Raw genomic sequence first — 18,342 nt, forward strand, 5'->3', positions numbered from 1 at the left:
TCTCCTAATAGGTTCCAGGAGCTTGATTTGAGTAAAGAAGCCTTTTTCTTCCATGATACCCCAAAGGAGGAAGAGTGGTTTAAAGCTGTATCAGAGGGTCTTCATCCAGATGCCAAATATGCAAAGGTAAGAGGAGTCGGGGATCTTCTAATTTTTTGTTGCTATGCAGGGAAATGCTAAGATAACTTTTCACTTCTTATGCGACTTTCATCAAAAGCCAGCCCTAGGGGCTTCCCTGGTGGCGCAGTGGTTGAGAGTCCGCCTGCCGATGCAGGGAACACCGGTTCATGCCCCGGTCCGGGAAGATCCCACATGCCGCGGAGCGGCTGGGCCCGTGAGCCATGGCCGCTGAGCCTGCACGTCTGGAGCGTGTGCTCCACAATGGGAGAGGCCACAACAGTGAGAGGCCCGCATACCGCAAAATAAAGTAAAATAAAATAAAAAGCTCGGCATGGAGCTAAGAAATAAAGAAATAAGACACAGGGAAAAAATTAAAAAAAAAAAAAAAAAAAAGCCAGCCCTAATGATACTGAGATTTTCAGTTCCAGGCCCTCTGGAAGAGGCGTCTCTGGGTGTGAAAGAGGCAGGTCTTGGCACTTGTAGGCTGTTGAGGTTATCACGGAGTCACTCGAGTGATGACCCTGAGTCCTGGTGTGGAGGAGGAGATACAGTAATACTCTCAGCCAGCTTCCGGACTACTTTTCCTTTTGAGTCCTAGTTAATGCCATGACTTGAATGCTTGTCTCTCTTCCAGGTAAAGCTCATCCGACTGGTTGGGATTATGCTGCTGTTATTTGTCAAACAAGAGCATGCAGCGTACATCTCAGAAGTGGAAGCTGAGACGGTGGGGACAGGAGTCATGGGGAGGATGGTGAGTTCCTGGTTGGTACGTCTGGCACGTGGAGGGCCTTGGTCCCTAAGATTTGAACCCCACTTCTCATGATACTGTGACTGCACACGTCCCAGTTTGAGGGTGCTGGCGTTACGAGGTAAACTGTACCCTCGTGATCGAGCAGGGCTAGATGGAGCAGACCGTTCAGAAATCGTATTTTAGTGACTTGCCGGCTGATTGGCCCAACTAGCCCAATCCTCGTGTTCACTTCACACCAGAGCCTCCAATGGGTCCTCCAATTTAATGCATGACATATGTTGCAGAAACTATGCTGGGTCACCAAGGAAAAGAAAGAATGCTTAGAAAGAAAAAAGAAAGAAAGAATGCTAATAATAGGTTTGCAATTTTCTCTTCTTCTAGAAGCTGTTAAATCCTGCTTTTAGGTTCTACTGCGAGAGCTTAGCTTCCCATGGGGAAGGGAGAGCATGTGGTTTGCCTGTGATTTACTGAAAAGTGGACTCACCTTTGCCACTGGCCAGCTAGTCGTTCTACCTTCTTGGATGTGTTTTCCTACCTGTAAAATGTGGACCGTAACACTGCTTTACTTACCTCCCAGGATTAAGATGCAGACTAATTAAGAGAAAACATTTTGCAACCTCTCGGGTTTAAACGACTACTGGTCTTTTTTTGGACTCCCTTTCACAGGGTAACAAAGGAGGTGTGGCAATCCGGTTCCAGTTTCACAACACCAGCATCTGCGTTGTCAATTCCCACCTGGCAGCCCACACGGAGGAGTATGAGAGGAGGAACCAAGACTACAGAGACATTTGTTCTCGAATGCAGTTTCATCAGGTTGACCCAAGCCTCCCGCCTCTCACCATCAGCAAGCACGAGTGAGTCTGGCCTTCCACCCCGACAAGGTGCACCGGGCCCCACGGGCCAAGTTGCGGGCTCTCTGTTTCATTAGGCAGGGGGCCGGGGGAGGCTTCCCACTGCCCGAGTGGGAGCTCCAGCCAACTCTCAGTTACACAGGGATTCCTTTCTCTTGGAAATTTTTCGTTTCCCAACCTGCCATCTGGCAGACCTCTAGAATCTTTCCCAGACACCATCTGTTCCTGGAAAATGTGTAATATTTATTTTTAACATGGGTCCGCCTGGATGCAGTGTCATGAGGAAAGCCACCCCAGAGCGAGCATCTCAAGCTCAGGTTTAGCAGTATGTTTCAGGATTCTGTCTGCCTGTTCTCTCCAGAAGCATGTGTAATTGAGAATTGGGCTGCATTTCTCTGTCTTCACTTAGTCTTTTTTGCCTCTTGATTCAACTTTACAGAGCCGTGGTTGCAGCTGCTTGGAGCATCTGGCACTGATTTTTGTCTGTTCTCTGTATTTCCTTTATCTCCAGTACTTGCTCTCTGTCTAAATTCAAGGCATACTGGAATTTCAGACTTTACAGTAACACTTGGAGCATGTGCCCCTTCTTTTATGACAAGGAAGAAGCCACTGGGGCTGTGGTGTCTGCCCGGGAGTGCACAGAGCCCAGCCTCTCGTCCGCCTGCTGTGGTGGTAGACCTGTCTTGATTGGTGTTCCGGAAGCTGCCAGGATGGCTTCCCTTCTCCAGGGAACCCAGCAGGGACTGTGTCTCCCGTTCCGCTGACCCTGAAGCATCCTAGTTTGTGAGGTTGAGCTTGCATGTCTGTGTCTGCTTTTAGCTCATGGATGCATTCATTTTGGTGTGTGTATGCTGCCGCGTGGCTTCTCTCATGACCTGGTTCTTGGCTTCAAATGAAGCGGTATTGGTCTTCATGGGATGTGCGATGTCACCTGGGAGCATCCAGTCATCATTTTCCCAAAGCAGCAGGTGTAATAAAATACCTGTCACACTCTGCAGAAACAGCCAACCAATGATACGGTGGTGATTAAAGCCAGACTCCACTGGAAGGGTTGAGCTTTGTTTCAGAGGAACTCAGCTCCAGAAACAAAGGTTGCGAGTGTGTCTTGTGGACTGGAAGGTGGGTGGAGGCAAGAGGCGGCATCATGGCGTCATCTGATCCGGGGTCCCTGAGTGATTGACAGGGCTCCCAATACTTGACCTTTTTGGCCTCTTCCTGGGAGAGAGGTAAATTATTGTCTTGCTTTTAGATCTTATTAGACTATCTTTCCAGCCGTACAAGAATAAAATAGTCAAGGAGAACTCAAGACTGTTTACAGTGAACTTGGACCAAGATAATTGAGTAAGCAGCATGCTAGACATGGTGTTAAGTGGGATGGTGAGAGGACAAGAGACCCTGGGTAGCCAAGTCCCTTCCCCGCCCAGCTCCCCAGAGGCTGGGCCTCGGGGGCCTTCTGTCAGGAGCACACCGGCTGGAGCCGGTGAAGCCCCTCCTAAACCCTGTGACCTTTGTGCTCTGTCCTCGCAGTGTGATCTTGTGGCTGGGGGACCTCAACTACAGAATAGAAGAGCTGGATGTGGAAAAAGTGAAAAAGCTCATCGAAGAGAAGGCCTTTCAAACCCTGTATGCGAATGACCAGGTACCGATGGCCACCTGGGCCCTCTTCAGGCAGCCGTCCCTCCACGGGAGGGCACATGAAAGCCTGGCTGCCCAACTCCAGCCTCTTCTTGCTCATCTTGGGAGGTTTCCCTGAGGAGCTGGTGTCCCATCATTCCTTCCTTCCTTCCTTCCTTCTTTCCATCTGCGTTCCCGTCTCCCACAGTTGCCTGCCCCCTGGCTGTTCCCTTGAGGCTTATCTCCCCCGGGGGCAAGAGCTGCTCTCTTTCTCTCGCAGGCGTGCCCATTCATTCAAGGTGGGGCCCAAAGGGAACCAAGCGTCTCATAATGAAGATACTTGGTATTTTTAGGATGATTTACTGATGGTTTGGATGGGCCTCCCGCTCCCCCTGCCCCTGCCCCTCAGCAGGTCTGTCCACTGTGCACGACCGCTCTTTTTCGGAATGGCTGTCTTCACTTCCGACAGGAAGCAGTTCTGTATCATGCTCTTCTCCACCATTGTTTGGGTTAGCGTTCCTTTCTCAAAGCACTAGCCATTTCCCAGGACAAGAGAAATCTGTTTCTCTCTGACTCTCAACAGATTTCGAAACTGTTCAAGTGGTCAGAGTTGTTCAGAATGTTACAGCCCTTTTTCTTTTTAGCCTGTATCTACCTTTCAATATTCTTCGTATTGTCATTAGTCTAAATCTTTCTGTTTCCTTTATTTTTCCCCCAGTGCAGATCAGTTGAAGGGGGAAAAAGAAAATCTCGAGTCTGTTATGTCTTTCTTTACGGAATAATCTCTTTATCGATCCATTTTTCTCTCCCACTCTTTTCCTTAGTAAACTATTCTCTTTAATTCCCATTTCAGCCTTAACCCAGTCTGTTCTGTAACTATCTGTTTCTTGCCTCTGTTTTCTGGACTGCGGCATTCTCATTTCCCTGGTAGTTCAATACCATCTCCTCTTGCCTTTTTTTTAAAAAATTAATTAATTAATTTATGGCTGCGTTGGGTCTTCGTTGCTGTGTTCAGGCTTTCTCTAGTTGCGGCGAGCGGGGGTTACTCTTCGTTGCAGTGTGTGGGCTTCTCATCGTGGTGGCTTCTCTTGTTGCGGAGCATGGGCTCTAGGTGCATGGGCTTCAGTAGTTGTGGCTTGTGGGCTCTAGAGCGCAGGCTCAGTAGTTGTGGCTCACGGGCTTAGTTGCTCCGCGGCATGTGGGATCTTCCCAGACCAGGGCTCGAACCCGTGTCCCCTGCATTGGCAGGCAGATTCTTAACCACTGCACCACCAGGGAATCCCAAGGTTTGACCTTTTTATCCTGAGATTTTTTTTTTTTTTTTTTTTTTTTTTTTTTTTACTGTTATCAAAGTTCTGGGAATGCACTTTTATCACGTAGGAAGGCAGGTTAGAGGGGAAAATGCATCAAATAGCAGTTATCCTGAGATTTTTTTTTCCATCTGTCCTTTCGTGTAGCTGAGAGCTCAGGTGGCTGCAAAGGCTGTCTTCGAAGGCTTCAGCGAGGGTGAGCTCACGTTCCAGCCCACCTACAAGTATGATACTGGCTCTGACGATTGGGATACCAGGTAGGTCAGAGGTTGCTTCAGGGGGCTGAGCAGATGGAAACTCAGAAAGTTATGGAAGCACTTGCCCTCATTGACCTAAAGAAAAAGATAGGTTTCCTGTCACTTCTTCCCCATGTTTTGTACTCAGGTCAAACATTCTCTTCGTATCTGTTCATTAAGCAGCCTGCCTTCCTGCACGTCATCTTGTTGACTGCCTTAGCCTTTGCTTCATAAGAATCCTTGAGGCTCATTTTACCTTCCAGCTATGCTTAGGGTGATGATTGTAGCAAACCGAGCTTGTACTTGGCCTTTACCTGGTAGTTCATATTTTTATTAGTGCCTGTGGGATGCTACGCACTGTTCAATACACTTTACTTGCAACCCATTGAAGTAGGTATGATTTACTATCCTCATTTTATAGATCGGGGAACTGAAACCCCCAAAATTCAAGAGCCTCCCAAGCAGGCAAGCGTAGAAGCAGGATTTGAACCCAGGCAGTAGGAATCCACGACCTGTTTTAACCACCATCTTTTGAGGACCACAGAGTCCTTCACCCTCAGATGGCTGTGACTCTTGCCTGATCCCCATAGGACAGTAGAGTGCAGAGAATCATTCTGAACGGCGTTTTGGCTCCGAGCTTTCGCAGTTGTTTGGGGTGATACCCGCAGGATACACATTACCCCTCAGTGGGCCCAAATCGCCCCTGCCCTCTCAGATCTCTGGCTGCATGGACTGGAAGACTGCCCCGTCACCCCTAGCTGAGCCAGGGAGCTCACCAGGTGAGGGCGCTGCTGTGCCTGGGAGGGCTCCCAGTGTGGACTTTGCGTTTCAGCGACAAGTGTCGTGCTCCCGCCTGGTGTGACCGGGTCCTCTGGAAAGGGAAGAACATCACTCAGCTGAGCTACCAGAGCCACATGGCCCTGAAGACCAGCGACCACAAGCCCGTCAGCTCAGTGTTTGACATCGGGGTAGGTGGGCAGCTGGTGCCTCTGTGGTCGTCGTCCTCTAGGGAATTGATTGGTTCCCACAGCTGAGACCACTTTTGTCTTTCTGGTCTGCTCCTCCTACCTTGAGTGTGAGGAAGCTGTTTAATTCATAATTGTTTTGTAGACTTCTACTATATGTTTCTACATACGTGGAGGTTCCCCTTTGCTCTTTGGACTGTATCTTTCCAGACCTTTTTCTTTGCAAATGTGTGTCAGTATTCTATATATAGCATAGAGGAAGTTTTTCCCTTTTTGTAAAAGGGATATATCATGCATATTGTTCTGAGAACATCTTTTTTCCCCACTGGCTATGTTTTAAGAGATCTTTCCATGTCAGTAAAGGGAGAGCTCCCTCCTCATTATTTTTAAGGGCTGCAAAATATTTCATAGTATGGATGAACCGTAATATATTGGGGTTGGCCAAAAAGTTCCTTCGGGGGCTTCCCTGGTGGCGCAGTGGTTGAGAGTCTGCCTGCCGATGCAGGGGACACGGGTTCGTGCCCCGGTCCAGGAAGATCCCACATGCCGTGGAGCGGCTAGGCCCGTGAGCCATGGCCGCTGAGCCTGCGTGTCGGGAGCCTGTGCTCCGCAACGGGAAAGGCCACAACAGTGAGAGGCCCATGTACCGCCAAAAAAAAAAAAAAAAAAAAAAAGTTCCTTCGGGTTTTTCTGTAAGATATTGTGGAAAAACCCGAAGAAACTTTTTGGCCAACCCCCATATATATTGATCGTTTAAGTTGTTTCCAAAATGTTGCTATTGTATTCATTGCTATAGTGATCACCCTTCACATGTATCTTTGCGTACCGTTGTGAATATTTCTGTAGAATGAAATTCCTAGAGGTGAAATTAGTGGTTCAAAGAAAAATGTATTCTAAATTTATTTGAGTCTGCTAAATTATCCTCCTGACAGCCCTTACCATTTTACACTTCTACCAACTCTGGATGAGCTAGTGTTCCCACAGCCTGGCTAATATTGGGTTTTATCAGTCTTTTAAATTTCTGCCAACCCAGTGAGCCAAAAGAGAAAGATACTCCATTATTTTAGATTACACTTCCCTACTTACTAGTGAAGTTGAACATCTTTTTTTTTCTGTTTCTGTAATCTATTTTTTCTTTTTTTATCAAAGTATAGTTGATTTACAGTAAACATCTTTTTATTTATGTATTCTCCATTTGTATCTCTTCTTCAGTGACTTCTGTGTTTCTTTACGTTACCAATTCTCAAGGGTGCGGGTAGGGGCACATCAGAATCTACGAGGGTGTGGGTGGTTTGCAAAAAGCCTAATGAATGTTATAGGTAAGGTTTTATTACTGGAGAATGACAAAAATTGTAATTCAAAATAAGGAAGGGAAGGCCTGACAAAATCTTCTTGGCTGATGGAGTACAGGTTTAAAAAAGCCTGAGAAATGCTGCTTTAAATCAAAGCCCTGGAGAAGCTTCTCACTGCAGACCTGTCGGCAGCAACAAGCATAGCAGAGCCAAGCACTGGGCGTCTTTCTGCCCTGGGTGTAAGACCCAGCAGAACTGCCAACGAAGCTTTCACTCCGGCATCTGTTTTCTGCTAATCAGGAAGCAGTTGATTTTACCAGAAGCTTTGCCTCTGGGGCACCCTTCTACATCTACTGTTAATTGGGTTCTTTGTTCGTTAAATTAAATCTATTTAGCATTCACTTTCTGCGTTGCTATCAACTGCTATTTCCCAAGGCCGTGAATGTCCTCGAAACTGAAAAAGAGGACGTGGGCAGAAGCCAAAGCACTCAGTCTCTGCTGTTTCCCTTCCAGGTGAGGGTCGTAAATGAAGAGCTTTATCGGAAGACTCTGGAGGAGATTGTTCACTCCCTGGATAAGATGGAAAATGACAGCATTCCTTCTGTGTCCCTCTCCAAGCGAGAGGTAGGAAGGACGTGCTAAGGCATCAGGCTCTTCTCTTCACAGAACGTGAATCTCACCTGCTGGGGCTCAGAATTCCAAGAGGCACCTGTCAGACGACTGGACTGTAGTCTTGATCGGCTGCTTCTAGAAAAAGTGAGGCTGATGATGCCAGCTGACAAGAGAGGGGTTGTTGGTTCACCTCCTGATCTTCTAAACCAGAAACCTGTAACCTTTTGTGGCTCATATATTTTACCCATACATGGGCCATCCATGAGTTAAATAAGGCACAGAGGATCCAAAATGTGTTTCATTTGATCTTAGAATAGCTGGTGTGTATTCTTGCACTGGGTTTGTCGTCCTACTGATGCTTTGCTTTGAGATTAAATTGAGTCCAAAATTTGGGTACGTATGAGTTGATGGGAAGGAAGGCAGTACGGAAAGGTAATGGGCTTTGGGAGAAGTCAAGTTAGGGCTAAAGATGTTTCATAGACGTGCCATAGCATAGATCGTTCAGAATTGACTGTACCAAAAAGTCAGTTAAATGAGGACTTACGGTGAGGGTATTTTTAATGCCCTAGATGTCCAGCTACTTGGAAGGAGGACGTTGATTTTGGGAGTGGAACGTGTGAAGGGTGTTTTGGATATGGTCTTTGCATATAGAAGATTTAAACTTGGATTCTGTTAGGAAATTATTTATAAAACAACATGAGTTTTTTGAGTTTAGGATTTCTGAGTTAAACACAGACAACTGGTCTTTCATGGTAGCTGTGACCTCCCAGGTAAATACTTAAAAGCAGAAACATGATTTGAAAGAGATGGTCCTTCGTTTTCTTTCCAGAAAGGGCAAGGATTGCCCATTTGGGGTGGCTAGGCAGGTTGCCAAGGAGAGGGCACTGGTCTGACTGGTCCTGGGCTTGTCCCCAGTTCTGTTTTCAGAACGTGAAGTACATGCAGCTGCAGATAGAGTCCTTTACCATTCAGAATGGACAAGTACCGTGTCAGTTTGAATTCATCAACAAGCCTGACGAAGAGTCTTACTGTAAGCAGTGGCTGAGCGCCAACCCCAGCCGAGGGTTCCTCCTGCCAGGTAAGGCCTCCATTCCCAGGTTCCTGGTTGCTGGTTTGGGGAACACCCTACCCTATCTTTGCTCATTCTCCTGGAATAAGCTTTTTGTGTCTGAGTGTTTTGTTGTCTGCTTGAACATTTTTTTTTTTTTTTTAGCGGTACAGGGGCCTCTCACTGTTGTGGCCTCTCCCGTTGCGGAGCGCAGGCTCCCGATGAGCAGGCTCAGCGGCCATGGTTCACGGGCCCCGCCGCTCCGCGGCATGTGGGATCTTCCCGGACCGGGGCACGAACCCATGTCCCCTGCATCGGCAGGCGGACTCTCAACCACTGCGCCACCAGGGAAGCCCCCTGCTTGAACATTTTTCAAAGCCCTGTGGATGAACCATCCATAAGTAAAATATAAAATAGTAAGGAGGGCTTCCCTGGTGGCGCAGTGGTTGAGAGTCCGCCTGCCGATGCAGGGGACATGGGTTCGTGCCCCGGTCCGGGAAGATCCCACATGCCGCGGAGCGGCGGGGCCCGTGAGCCATGGCCGCTGAGCCTGCTCATCGGGAGCCTGCGCTCCGCAACGGGAGAGGCCACAACAGTGAGAGGCCCGCGTACAGCAAAAAAAAAAAAAAAAAAAATAGTAAGGAGCATGAGTTCAGTTTCAAAAGCATTCTCAGTCACGTGGATGTTCCGCAGTTTCGCAGGGAGGGAAGACACAGGAGTGCTGTAAAGCAGGTGTTGCTGTTAAAGGAGCCGTTTTCACCCTCTGTCTCACTATAATCAACTCCCAACTGTCCGCTCTTGGGGGCAAAGGTAGTAGGGTGGTCATCCAGAAGAATTATGTCTGGCTCTAGAATGTACCACCCGCGTCTTGCCCCCAACTTCTCCTTGGCACTCTCCGTAGTGCCGTGAGGCAGAGGGGCTAAGCCTGTCTTGTGAACACTTCACAGTCTGATAACGTACTGTATTTTCTACTGGATAGGGTGTCTTCATCTGAGCTGGATCAAGGCAAGCTGTTGGAGCCACACCTTCTTATTGTATTAGTCTTTTCTAGCTTGAGCTGTGCTACTTAGAACACGAGTTTTATAGCAGTTACCTATTCATGTTCTTGTTTACTGTTTTCATATTCCCCCTTGGACCGTAAACTCCTTGTTCACGTGTCTTTTGAGTGCCGAGCATGTAAATTCTTGTTGGTTGGCTGATGCCTCTTATTTTCTCCCCTAACCCTGTATGCCTCACCCTCTCCCCGCTCGTCTTCTCTCCCCCTTTCCTCTTGGCCTTCTGCCAACCAGCGTTACTGTTTACATTTTTTTTCAGATTCTGCCATTGAGATTGAATTGGAGCTCTTTGTAAATAAGACCACAGCTACAAAGCTCAACTCGGGTGAAGACAAAATCGAGGACATTCTGGTTTTACACTTGGACAGGGGAAAGGATTACTTTTTGTCTGTGTCTGGGAACTACCTGCCCAGCTGTTTCGGATCGCCCATTCACACGTTGTGCTACATGAAGGAGCCAATCTTGGACCTGCCGCTAGAAAGTATTAGAGAGCTGGTGAGTTACCTGCCACAAGGAAACATCCAGAACTGTGTAGCAGCCAAGCCAATCAAACAAGATACTCCCGTGCCTACCTTCCCAGGGACCTGAGGATTCTTTAGCCTCCGTAGAGTTTGCTTACTCTATCGGTAGTGTATTGCTATTTAACAGACTCCCTGCCATTTTTAGTGGTTTAAAACAGCAGCAAGTTATTGCTTCTCATGACTGTGAGTTTCCAGTGTGGCTCTTCTACTGGTCTCGCCCAGGCTCATTTGTGTGGTTGCAGTCAGACGGCGGCTGTGATGGCCAGAGGGTTCAAGGAGGCCTCCTTCCCTTTCTTGGTGCTGGCTGCTCACTGGGCCTCTCCCTCAACATGGGCTCTCGTCATTCAGTAGGTTGGCCCGGGCTTCCCTAAGTGGTAGCAAGAGTTTGAGAGCAGAATGTGTAAGGCTCCTTGTGGCCCAGGCTCCAAAACTCGCATGGTACCACTTCTGCCATGTTTTATTTGTTGGAACAAGTTGTGAGGTCAGCCCAGATTCCGGATGGGGAAAGACTCTACCTCTTGATGGGAAAAGCTGCAAAATGTTATTGCCATGTTTTTCGGTCTTTCATAATAACATATTAGAGAAACTCAGCCATAGATACTAAGATGATGGAATGTCCCTGGCCCATGATATTATTCCTTTTTCTGTTTTAATCATCACTTGGTTTATCATCCTAAACTAAATTTTCTGAGATCTAAAAGGCTCCTATGCAGACTTACAGATATTGAACACAAATTTATGGTTACCAACGGGGAAATGTGGCGGGGAGGGATAAATCAGGAGCTTGGGATTAACATACACGCACTACTATATATAAGATAGATAACGAACAAAGACCTACTGTATAACACAGGGAACTCTGCTCAATATTCTGTGGTAACCTGTATGAGAAAAGAATCTGAAAAAGAATGAACATATTGGGAATTCCCTGGTGGGCCAGTGGTTAGGACTCAGCACTTTCACCGCTTGCTGAGGGCCCAGGTTCTATCCCTGGTCGGGGAACTGAGATCCCACAGGCTGCATGGTGTGGCCAAAAAAAAAAAAAGAATGGTTATGTGTATATGTATAACTGAACTACTTTGCTGTACACCAGAAACTAACACAACATTGTAAATCAACTATACTCCAATAAAAATTTAAAAATAAATAAAAGGCTCCTCTGGAGACAATTCTAATACAAGGGAGCTAATTTGGAGCAGGTTTTTGGCAATAGGTATGCTTTCCTTTTTCCTCCATTGCATTTTTTAAATTCAGGGACTCTTGAACTCTGTCCTCTCCATTATATAGATGAAAACAGAGGCCCAGTGAGGGGAGTGATTTGTCATGGGTCCCTGGCGAGTTAACCCTGGACCTGGACCTTGCTTTTGGGTTTTTGTATTCCCACGTCAGTGTTCTTTTTTCACCAGACCACACCGTTTCTCTGGTTCAGACAGTGAAGTGCTATAGGCAGGATATTTTTCTAAGATGATGCATATTTCACCTGATTGAAACTGCTTGCCGTAAGCCACTCCCAATTCTCAAAAGTCACCCTTTGTACCTTGATCATGTCACCTGATTTCATTTTTGCCTGCTGAATATTTGCTTAGGGACATCAAAACGCTTCCGTTCTTCCGTGGGTTTGCCGTCTCCATGTCCTGCGTTCTCCTGAAGCCAGCCTGGCAGAAGCGCTATTGGTGGCCCTTCTGATCATGCTTTTTATTTCTTTTCAGACTCTGATGCAACTTCAGACTGAAGATGATGGGAGCCAGTTGGAAAGACCCATGGACATCCCCAAAGAGCTCTTGATGATGGTTGATTACCTGTACCGACATGCCATTCAGCAGGTAGGTGGATGAAGCAGGCACACCTGGCAGAGGCCATGCTGCCTTGAGAAAAACCATCAGCCCTGAGAACTTCGGGCATAAAAAGCTTTTCCCCTGCAAAACCTATGGAAAGCTGTTCTTACTCCGGGGAGTGAAGGTCAGTAGGTTCACATTCCACACCCCTGTGTGGCCCCGCTATTACATACAGCACTTGATTCCTCCCAGGGGAGGCAGTCTCACACAACAGGGCCTTCCCAGCACAGCATGTTCCCTCCCTGGTCCTCTGGGGTCCCCCAGGTGGAAAGCCCTCTGGAGCCTTCTCAGGATGTCCGGCTGCTCTCTTTTGTGGAAACTCTTGCCAGCTTCTAGGAATGGGAGGGGCGGCTAACTTGTTGACAAGCCAGACAGGCAGGGGACCAGTGGAACCCCTCGGGCCATGACTCAGGAAGCCTGATTTCCAGAGTGGGTTGGGCAAGCTTTCTGAGATCAGATTGGTCAGTTTCACTGACTCACTTATCTGGGTCCCAGGGAGATAAATAGAAACTCTCATCTACCACAGCTCTGCCACTTGGAGCAACATACATTCTTAGGATACTCTCTCCCCACTTTTCCCCTCAGATTTATTGAGCGTTACAATGTCCCAAACACTGTTCTAAGTGTTTTACAGCACTACCTCATTTAGTTCTCACAGTAGTACTCAGATGAGGAAACAGATTCCCAGAAATGTTAAGTAACTTGATCAGGGTCCCAAAGCTAACAGATGGGCAGGATTGGGATTTGAACCCAGGGAGTCTATAGAAGTCACATTCTTTTTTTTTTTTTCTTTCATTTATTTACTTATTTATTTTTGGCTGCGTTGGGTCTTCGTTGCTGAGCTTGGGCTTTCTCTAGTTGCGGTGAGCAGGGGCTACTCTTTGTTGCGGTGTGTGGGCTTCTCATGATGGTGGCTTCTCTTGTTGTGAAGCACGGGCTCTAGGTGCGTAGGCTTCAGTAGTTGTGGTGCGCAGCCTTCAGTAGTTGTGGCTCGTGGGCTCTAGAGTGCAGGCTCAGTAGTTGTGGTGCACGGGCTTAGTTGCTCCGCCGTGTGTGTGATCTTCCCGGACCAGGGCTCTAACCCGTGTCCCCTGCATTGGCAGGCGGATTCTTAACCACTGCACGCCACCTGGGGAAGCCCAAAGTCACATTCTTAAGAACGATGCTAGTCTACCTTCTCTACAGAGCTCCTTTCAGGTGTAACCTTTGAGTAATACATGTAATATTGTTATTGTTCACGGTATAGGACATTAAGTTATTTTATAAAACAAACAAATATAGGGATCCTAGGACTCATAGAAATACCTTTATTGCCATAATCTTGTTTTCTCAAAGCACTGAGGTGCCTTGTTAACCTTCTCCATCTTATAAATGATATATTTTCTTTAGTTTTTTCTTTTTCTGGTCAATACCTCCATAACACTGCAGGAAACATAGCTACTTTAAACTTTTTCCTTCGGTTGGATCACCAGGGATCAAACCCACACCCACTGCAGTGGAAATACGGCATCCTAACCACTGGACCGCCAGGGAATTCTCTTATAATAGATATCTTGTGCTGAAGACCTATTGTGGGAGCGTGGCTGGGAAGGCCTGCAAGATGAATTAGCCACATCAGCCTACATCACATTGTCTAGTGGGGTGATTCAAAGGCCTCACCATGCTGCCCCCTTTTGTACCCTGCTGGTGATTATATTTCTAGGTCAGGAAATCATTGCTGCTTTTCTGAAAATAGAATTATTTTGTGACTTTCTTCCCTTTTTCAGGAAGATCTGTTTCAGCAGCCAGGCCTGAGGTTGGAATTTGAGCATATCAGGGACTGTTTGGATACTGGAACGATTGATACCCTCTGTATCCTTCAGATGTTCATGCGCGCACGCATGTATGTGTGTGTGAATATGAGAAAGAGAGGTGAGCAAAAGGAAAGGATGATATTTTAAGGCTCAAAGTCAGATATTGTGTCCTCAGCTGTTATGTTTTTCTTACTTAAAGTTTGTATAGAGAAGACTTTACAACTTTAAGCAACCAATATATAGCAGGAATTCAGGAGGGCCTGGCGAAGCTGACAGGCAGCTTGGCCCCTTCAAGATGTCAGCCTGGCATCCTAGCTCCAAGCAGAGAGCCTGGCTGTGCAGGCAGCACTCTGGCATGTGCTGGCTCCTGGGGCTCTTCTTAACCATGACCATGGCAGCGGCATCCCCTGTTCCTTAACGATGGGCCCAAAGCTGTTAGCAATCACTCCATAGCTGAAGCCCTGCTGCTTTTCCTGGAGAGCCTGCCGGAGCCCGTCATCTGTTACAGCGTCTACCACAACTGCTTGGAGTGTTCTGGCAACCTCACAGCAAGTAAACAGGTGAGGGGAAGCGTGGAGCATCAGCGTGTTCATGTTGCAGCCCCGGGTCTCATTGCGCCTGAGGGAACAAAGTGGGCACCATCCCCCAAATTCAGTGTCTTAGAAACTCGACTCCAAGTCTTTCCTTCCCAAACCTGTTCTTCCCCTCATGTCCCTTTTCCTTTTAATGGCATCACCTTAATTCCAGTGACTCAACCCAGAAACCTGAGTCACTTCTGAGTCCCCCTCTCCTCACCTCCCACACGCTCAGTCCCCTTGCTCTGTCACTTGTCTTTCTTCCATTCTAGTTCCACTTTCCTTGGTTCAGGACCCGGCATTCATGCTTTCCCTCTGCTGATTTGTTTTGCATACTGCCATTAGATTTGGGGTTCTAAAGCTCTTGTCATGTTGCTGTTGGTCAGAAACGCTCTCCATTGCCAATTAAGGATCTTCTTAAACAAATGTTCGGGACTTTTTATGATCTAGTCTAGTCATTCACATATGTAACCTGCCATAGCAGAATAATCTAAAAAACATGCTAACAATACATGATCCAGAGCCTTACCCTCCACCTCCACTAAATCAAAAAATCAAAATCTCTCTCTTCTTTTTTTTTTTTTTTGGCTGCACCACTTGGCATGCGAGATCTTAGTTCCCTCACCAGGGATCGAACCCGTGCCCCCTGCAGTGGAAGCGTGGAGTCTTAACCACTGGACTTCCAGGGAGGTCCCTCAAAATCTCTTTTGGGATATATTTTGTACAGGCTTCCCAACTGATTCTGAAATGCAGATAGCCAGAGTACTCACTGAATTCTAGCCTGATCAACCCTTCCAAGCTTAGGGCCTATTCAAACAGTAGTGCTCCTGCCAAACTTGACTTCTCATGATGTGTTCTCTCTTCTTATCTCACTGTTTTCCTTACCTTGCCTTTTTCTACACTTTCTTTTGCCCTAAATGCCCTAGTCCTTACCTCTGCAAGTGCAATCTTCTCTTATATTCAAGACGCAACTAAAATGTTTTCAGTTCTCTTAAGTGTTTTGAGAACGTGCAGTTAGAAGTTTGACCTCTAAATTCATGCAACGCTTGATCTATGCGTCTGTTTTGGCACCTGTGGCAAGTGATCAAGTTTTTCAGTGTACAGTCTTACTGCTCACGTACCCGGATCATGTACTCAGTTCCTGGAATATAACAGGCACTTGAGAAACGACTGAATGAACGAAAAGACAAATCCCAGTTCTCCCTCTTTCAGGTCATTGCTACCCTTCCTGCGTGCCACAGAAATGTCTTCATCTACTTGATGGCGTTTTTGCAAGAACTGCTGAAAAATTCAGCAAAAAATCATTTGGATGGTAATATTCTAGGTAAGCCACCAAGTGTGTGTGGAAAGCATCTCTGCAAACTGACTCATTAAGAGAAATGTGGTTGAGGAATGTCCTGAGTCCACTGCAGTAGAACTAAAATCTCAAGCTCTGGGCAAAGTTTACCCTCGAATAGTTATTTTAAAGCAGAAAATACTGCTTTGGGGCACCCCTCCCCACTCCTAAGAACACAAGAATAAGTGGTACTTCTTTTGCTGAATCATGTTTTCTGGGTTTTTCATACAGCTAGCATATTTGGTAGCTTACTGCTTCGAAACCCAGCTGGTCACCAAAAGCTTGAAGTGGCAGAGAAGAAGAAGGCTCAAGAATTTATTCACCAGTTCCTCTGCAACTCACCCTGAGCCTGTCCATCTCCTCTCCTATTCTGCCTGAGGCAGCCAATTACCAGCCCCACCTGTTTCAGCTCCAAAGCTGCCCTAAGAGCATGTGAGCCCACTGGGATGCCAGAGTGGCAGCTGCCTGTTTCCTGAGCCCAAGCTGCCCTCCCCACCATGACTGTCACACTCCGTGCTGCTGCGAGTTGTGAAGACATGAGGGGAAATCCACCACAATAAAACTGACATTCAGCGTTCAAATTTAGTTATTTAACAGATAGATCTTTTTTTTTTTTTTAATGTTTAAACGACTGTACTTCTTGTGCTCACTCAACCTGCCTCCAGGGCATATAGTGCCTTCCCTGTAGCTTGGGCCGGGCTCCCCATGATCAGATATTTGAACAAACTTTGGAGTCCTGAAGGATGAATGAGTTGGACGGCAAGAATGCAAATGGAAGCTGCTGGATAAAGAGCCCACAGCCACCCCAGATGCTTCCAGCTCTCTGTCGGAGGACATGTGTGTACACATATTGCAAACCCTACCCCCCTTCCCACTCAGATATGGCTCAACAACTCTGGAGCTGGCCACTCAGCCTCCGAGGGCAATGCAGTGGCTTGAAAATGAAGATATTGAAGAAATTGGTGTTCTGGTGAAACAAGTGGAATTTTCTGGGCCAACAGATCCTCCAAACTGTATATAATGCATCCCCTCTCTTACATGTGTAATATATTTTAATGATAAATGTATTTTTAACAGTGGTTGGTTGCTTTTATCTTTTAAGAAATGGCAGCTCTCAGCAGCTGGACATTTGTGGCTTAAGCACGGGGGCAGGGTGGTCCCTGGTGGTCCAGTGGTTAAGAATCTGCCTTCCAACGCAGGGAACGCGGGTTCAATCCCTAGTCGAGGAACTAAAGTCCCACATGCCGCAACTAGAAAGAAGCCCGCGCACCGCAGCGAAGAGCCTGCTCGTCACAACAAAGATCCCATGCGCCACAACTAAGGCCCGACGCAGCCAAATAAATAAATAAATAAATAAAATTAAAAAAAAAGAAGCACTGGGGCAGCTGGTCAGGGGCCAGAGAGATATTTGCCTGGCAGTCTGGTGATAACAGCCACTATTTACCTTTTTCAAGCAAGAGATAGTGCAGGCATGGCCCCAACACCTTGACCCCTGATCTAGTTTCTGAGGGTTGTCCCACTTCGAATATTCTAGAGAAGTAGCTTATGGGGAAAATGGCAGCGGCTGCTAAGAGGTTCTGACAGCTAGATATTTACAGGTCAGGAGCAGAGTAAAGTCACATGCAAAATCGCTTCTTGGATCACCACTAGTCCTTGGCAGTGTAAGTGATCTAGGTACCGGCCGGTAGGATGACAATGTGAACGGCTAAAGAAAGAATGGCCAGTAGGTGGCGTTGCCTGGCCCGGGCACGAGTTCCATGGAAGCCGACAGCCCTCTGCAGGGGAAAAAGCCGGGAGAGACGGCCTGGGCAGGGGTATGAGGAAGAAGGGAGTTGGGCGTCTTAAGCGAGGCTGTGAAGGGGGGAAGAGGTGGTGGCGTCCTCTGGCCAGGCTTGGAATACTCCCCATTTCTGCCATTTGGGTCCAGTCTTCCTTTCTGGGTCCCTCCTGCCCATACTAACTTTGTTAGGTGAGGAGGGGAAGCTGGGGCCACAAGGAGAAACCCGGAATGTCACAGCCTTCCAGGCTTCCCCCTTGCGGTCCGGGTACGAATTCGGCGGCTAACTGGGGTCCTTCCCGCTGCGGTTGTGGCTGCTAAGGTGAGGGGAGCGCAAGCCGGGCTGGGGCTACTTTGGATTAGTGGTCGGGGGTCTGATCACTCTTCCTTGCGTCTGGTGCCTCTAGAGCCAAGCCCCGACTCCCCGCAGGCAACTTCCCCCAGGCGGAGGACGAGGCGGGCGCTGCCCCGCGCGGGACGAACTCGTGGCCCCGCGAGGTCTCCGCTGTGCCCACCCCGCCCCCCCTTCCGTTCGCCAATTGGAGGCTCGATCTCAGCCCCCGCACCGACTAAACCAACCAGAAGCATCATGGAGAGGCGGAGCCACTATCTCCTCCTTCCTCCGGAAAGCGGAAGCGGAATTGACGTTAG

General features: G+C 47.7%; 1 protein-coding gene across 3 annotated transcripts in view; it reads left to right on the plus strand.

The window, feature by feature from the left end:
- The window catches only part of INPP5B (inositol polyphosphate-5-phosphatase B), a 44,093-nt gene extending 27,100 nt beyond the window's left edge, over positions 1–16,993 (plus strand). For all 3 annotated transcript variants that reach the window (XM_081225614.1, XM_081225612.1, XM_081225613.1), the window contains 14 exons: positions 12–126; positions 755–871; positions 1,538–1,725; positions 3,250–3,361; positions 4,794–4,903; positions 5,715–5,850; positions 7,653–7,763; positions 8,667–8,829; positions 10,114–10,349; positions 12,085–12,198; positions 13,977–14,061; positions 14,436–14,563; positions 15,791–15,902; positions 16,146–16,993. In XM_081225614.1, the coding sequence (XP_081081740.1) occupies positions 12–126; positions 755–871; positions 1,538–1,725; positions 3,250–3,361; positions 4,794–4,903; positions 5,715–5,850; positions 7,653–7,763; positions 8,667–8,829; positions 10,114–10,349; positions 12,085–12,198; positions 13,977–14,061; positions 14,436–14,563; positions 15,791–15,902; positions 16,146–16,261 (1,843 nt within the window). In that variant the 3' untranslated portion in view covers positions 16,262–16,993. The remainder of the gene's footprint in view (positions 1–11; positions 127–754; positions 872–1,537; positions 1,726–3,249; positions 3,362–4,793; positions 4,904–5,714; positions 5,851–7,652; positions 7,764–8,666; positions 8,830–10,113; positions 10,350–12,084; positions 12,199–13,976; positions 14,062–14,435; positions 14,564–15,790; positions 15,903–16,145) is intronic.
- The last annotated feature ends 1,349 nt before the right edge of the window (positions 16,994–18,342 follow it).

This window comes from Mesoplodon bidens (genome assembly GCF_964165515.1).
Source record: "Mesoplodon bidens genome assembly, chromosome: 2".
NCBI lineage: Eukaryota > Metazoa > Chordata > Mammalia > Artiodactyla > Ziphiidae > Mesoplodon > Mesoplodon bidens.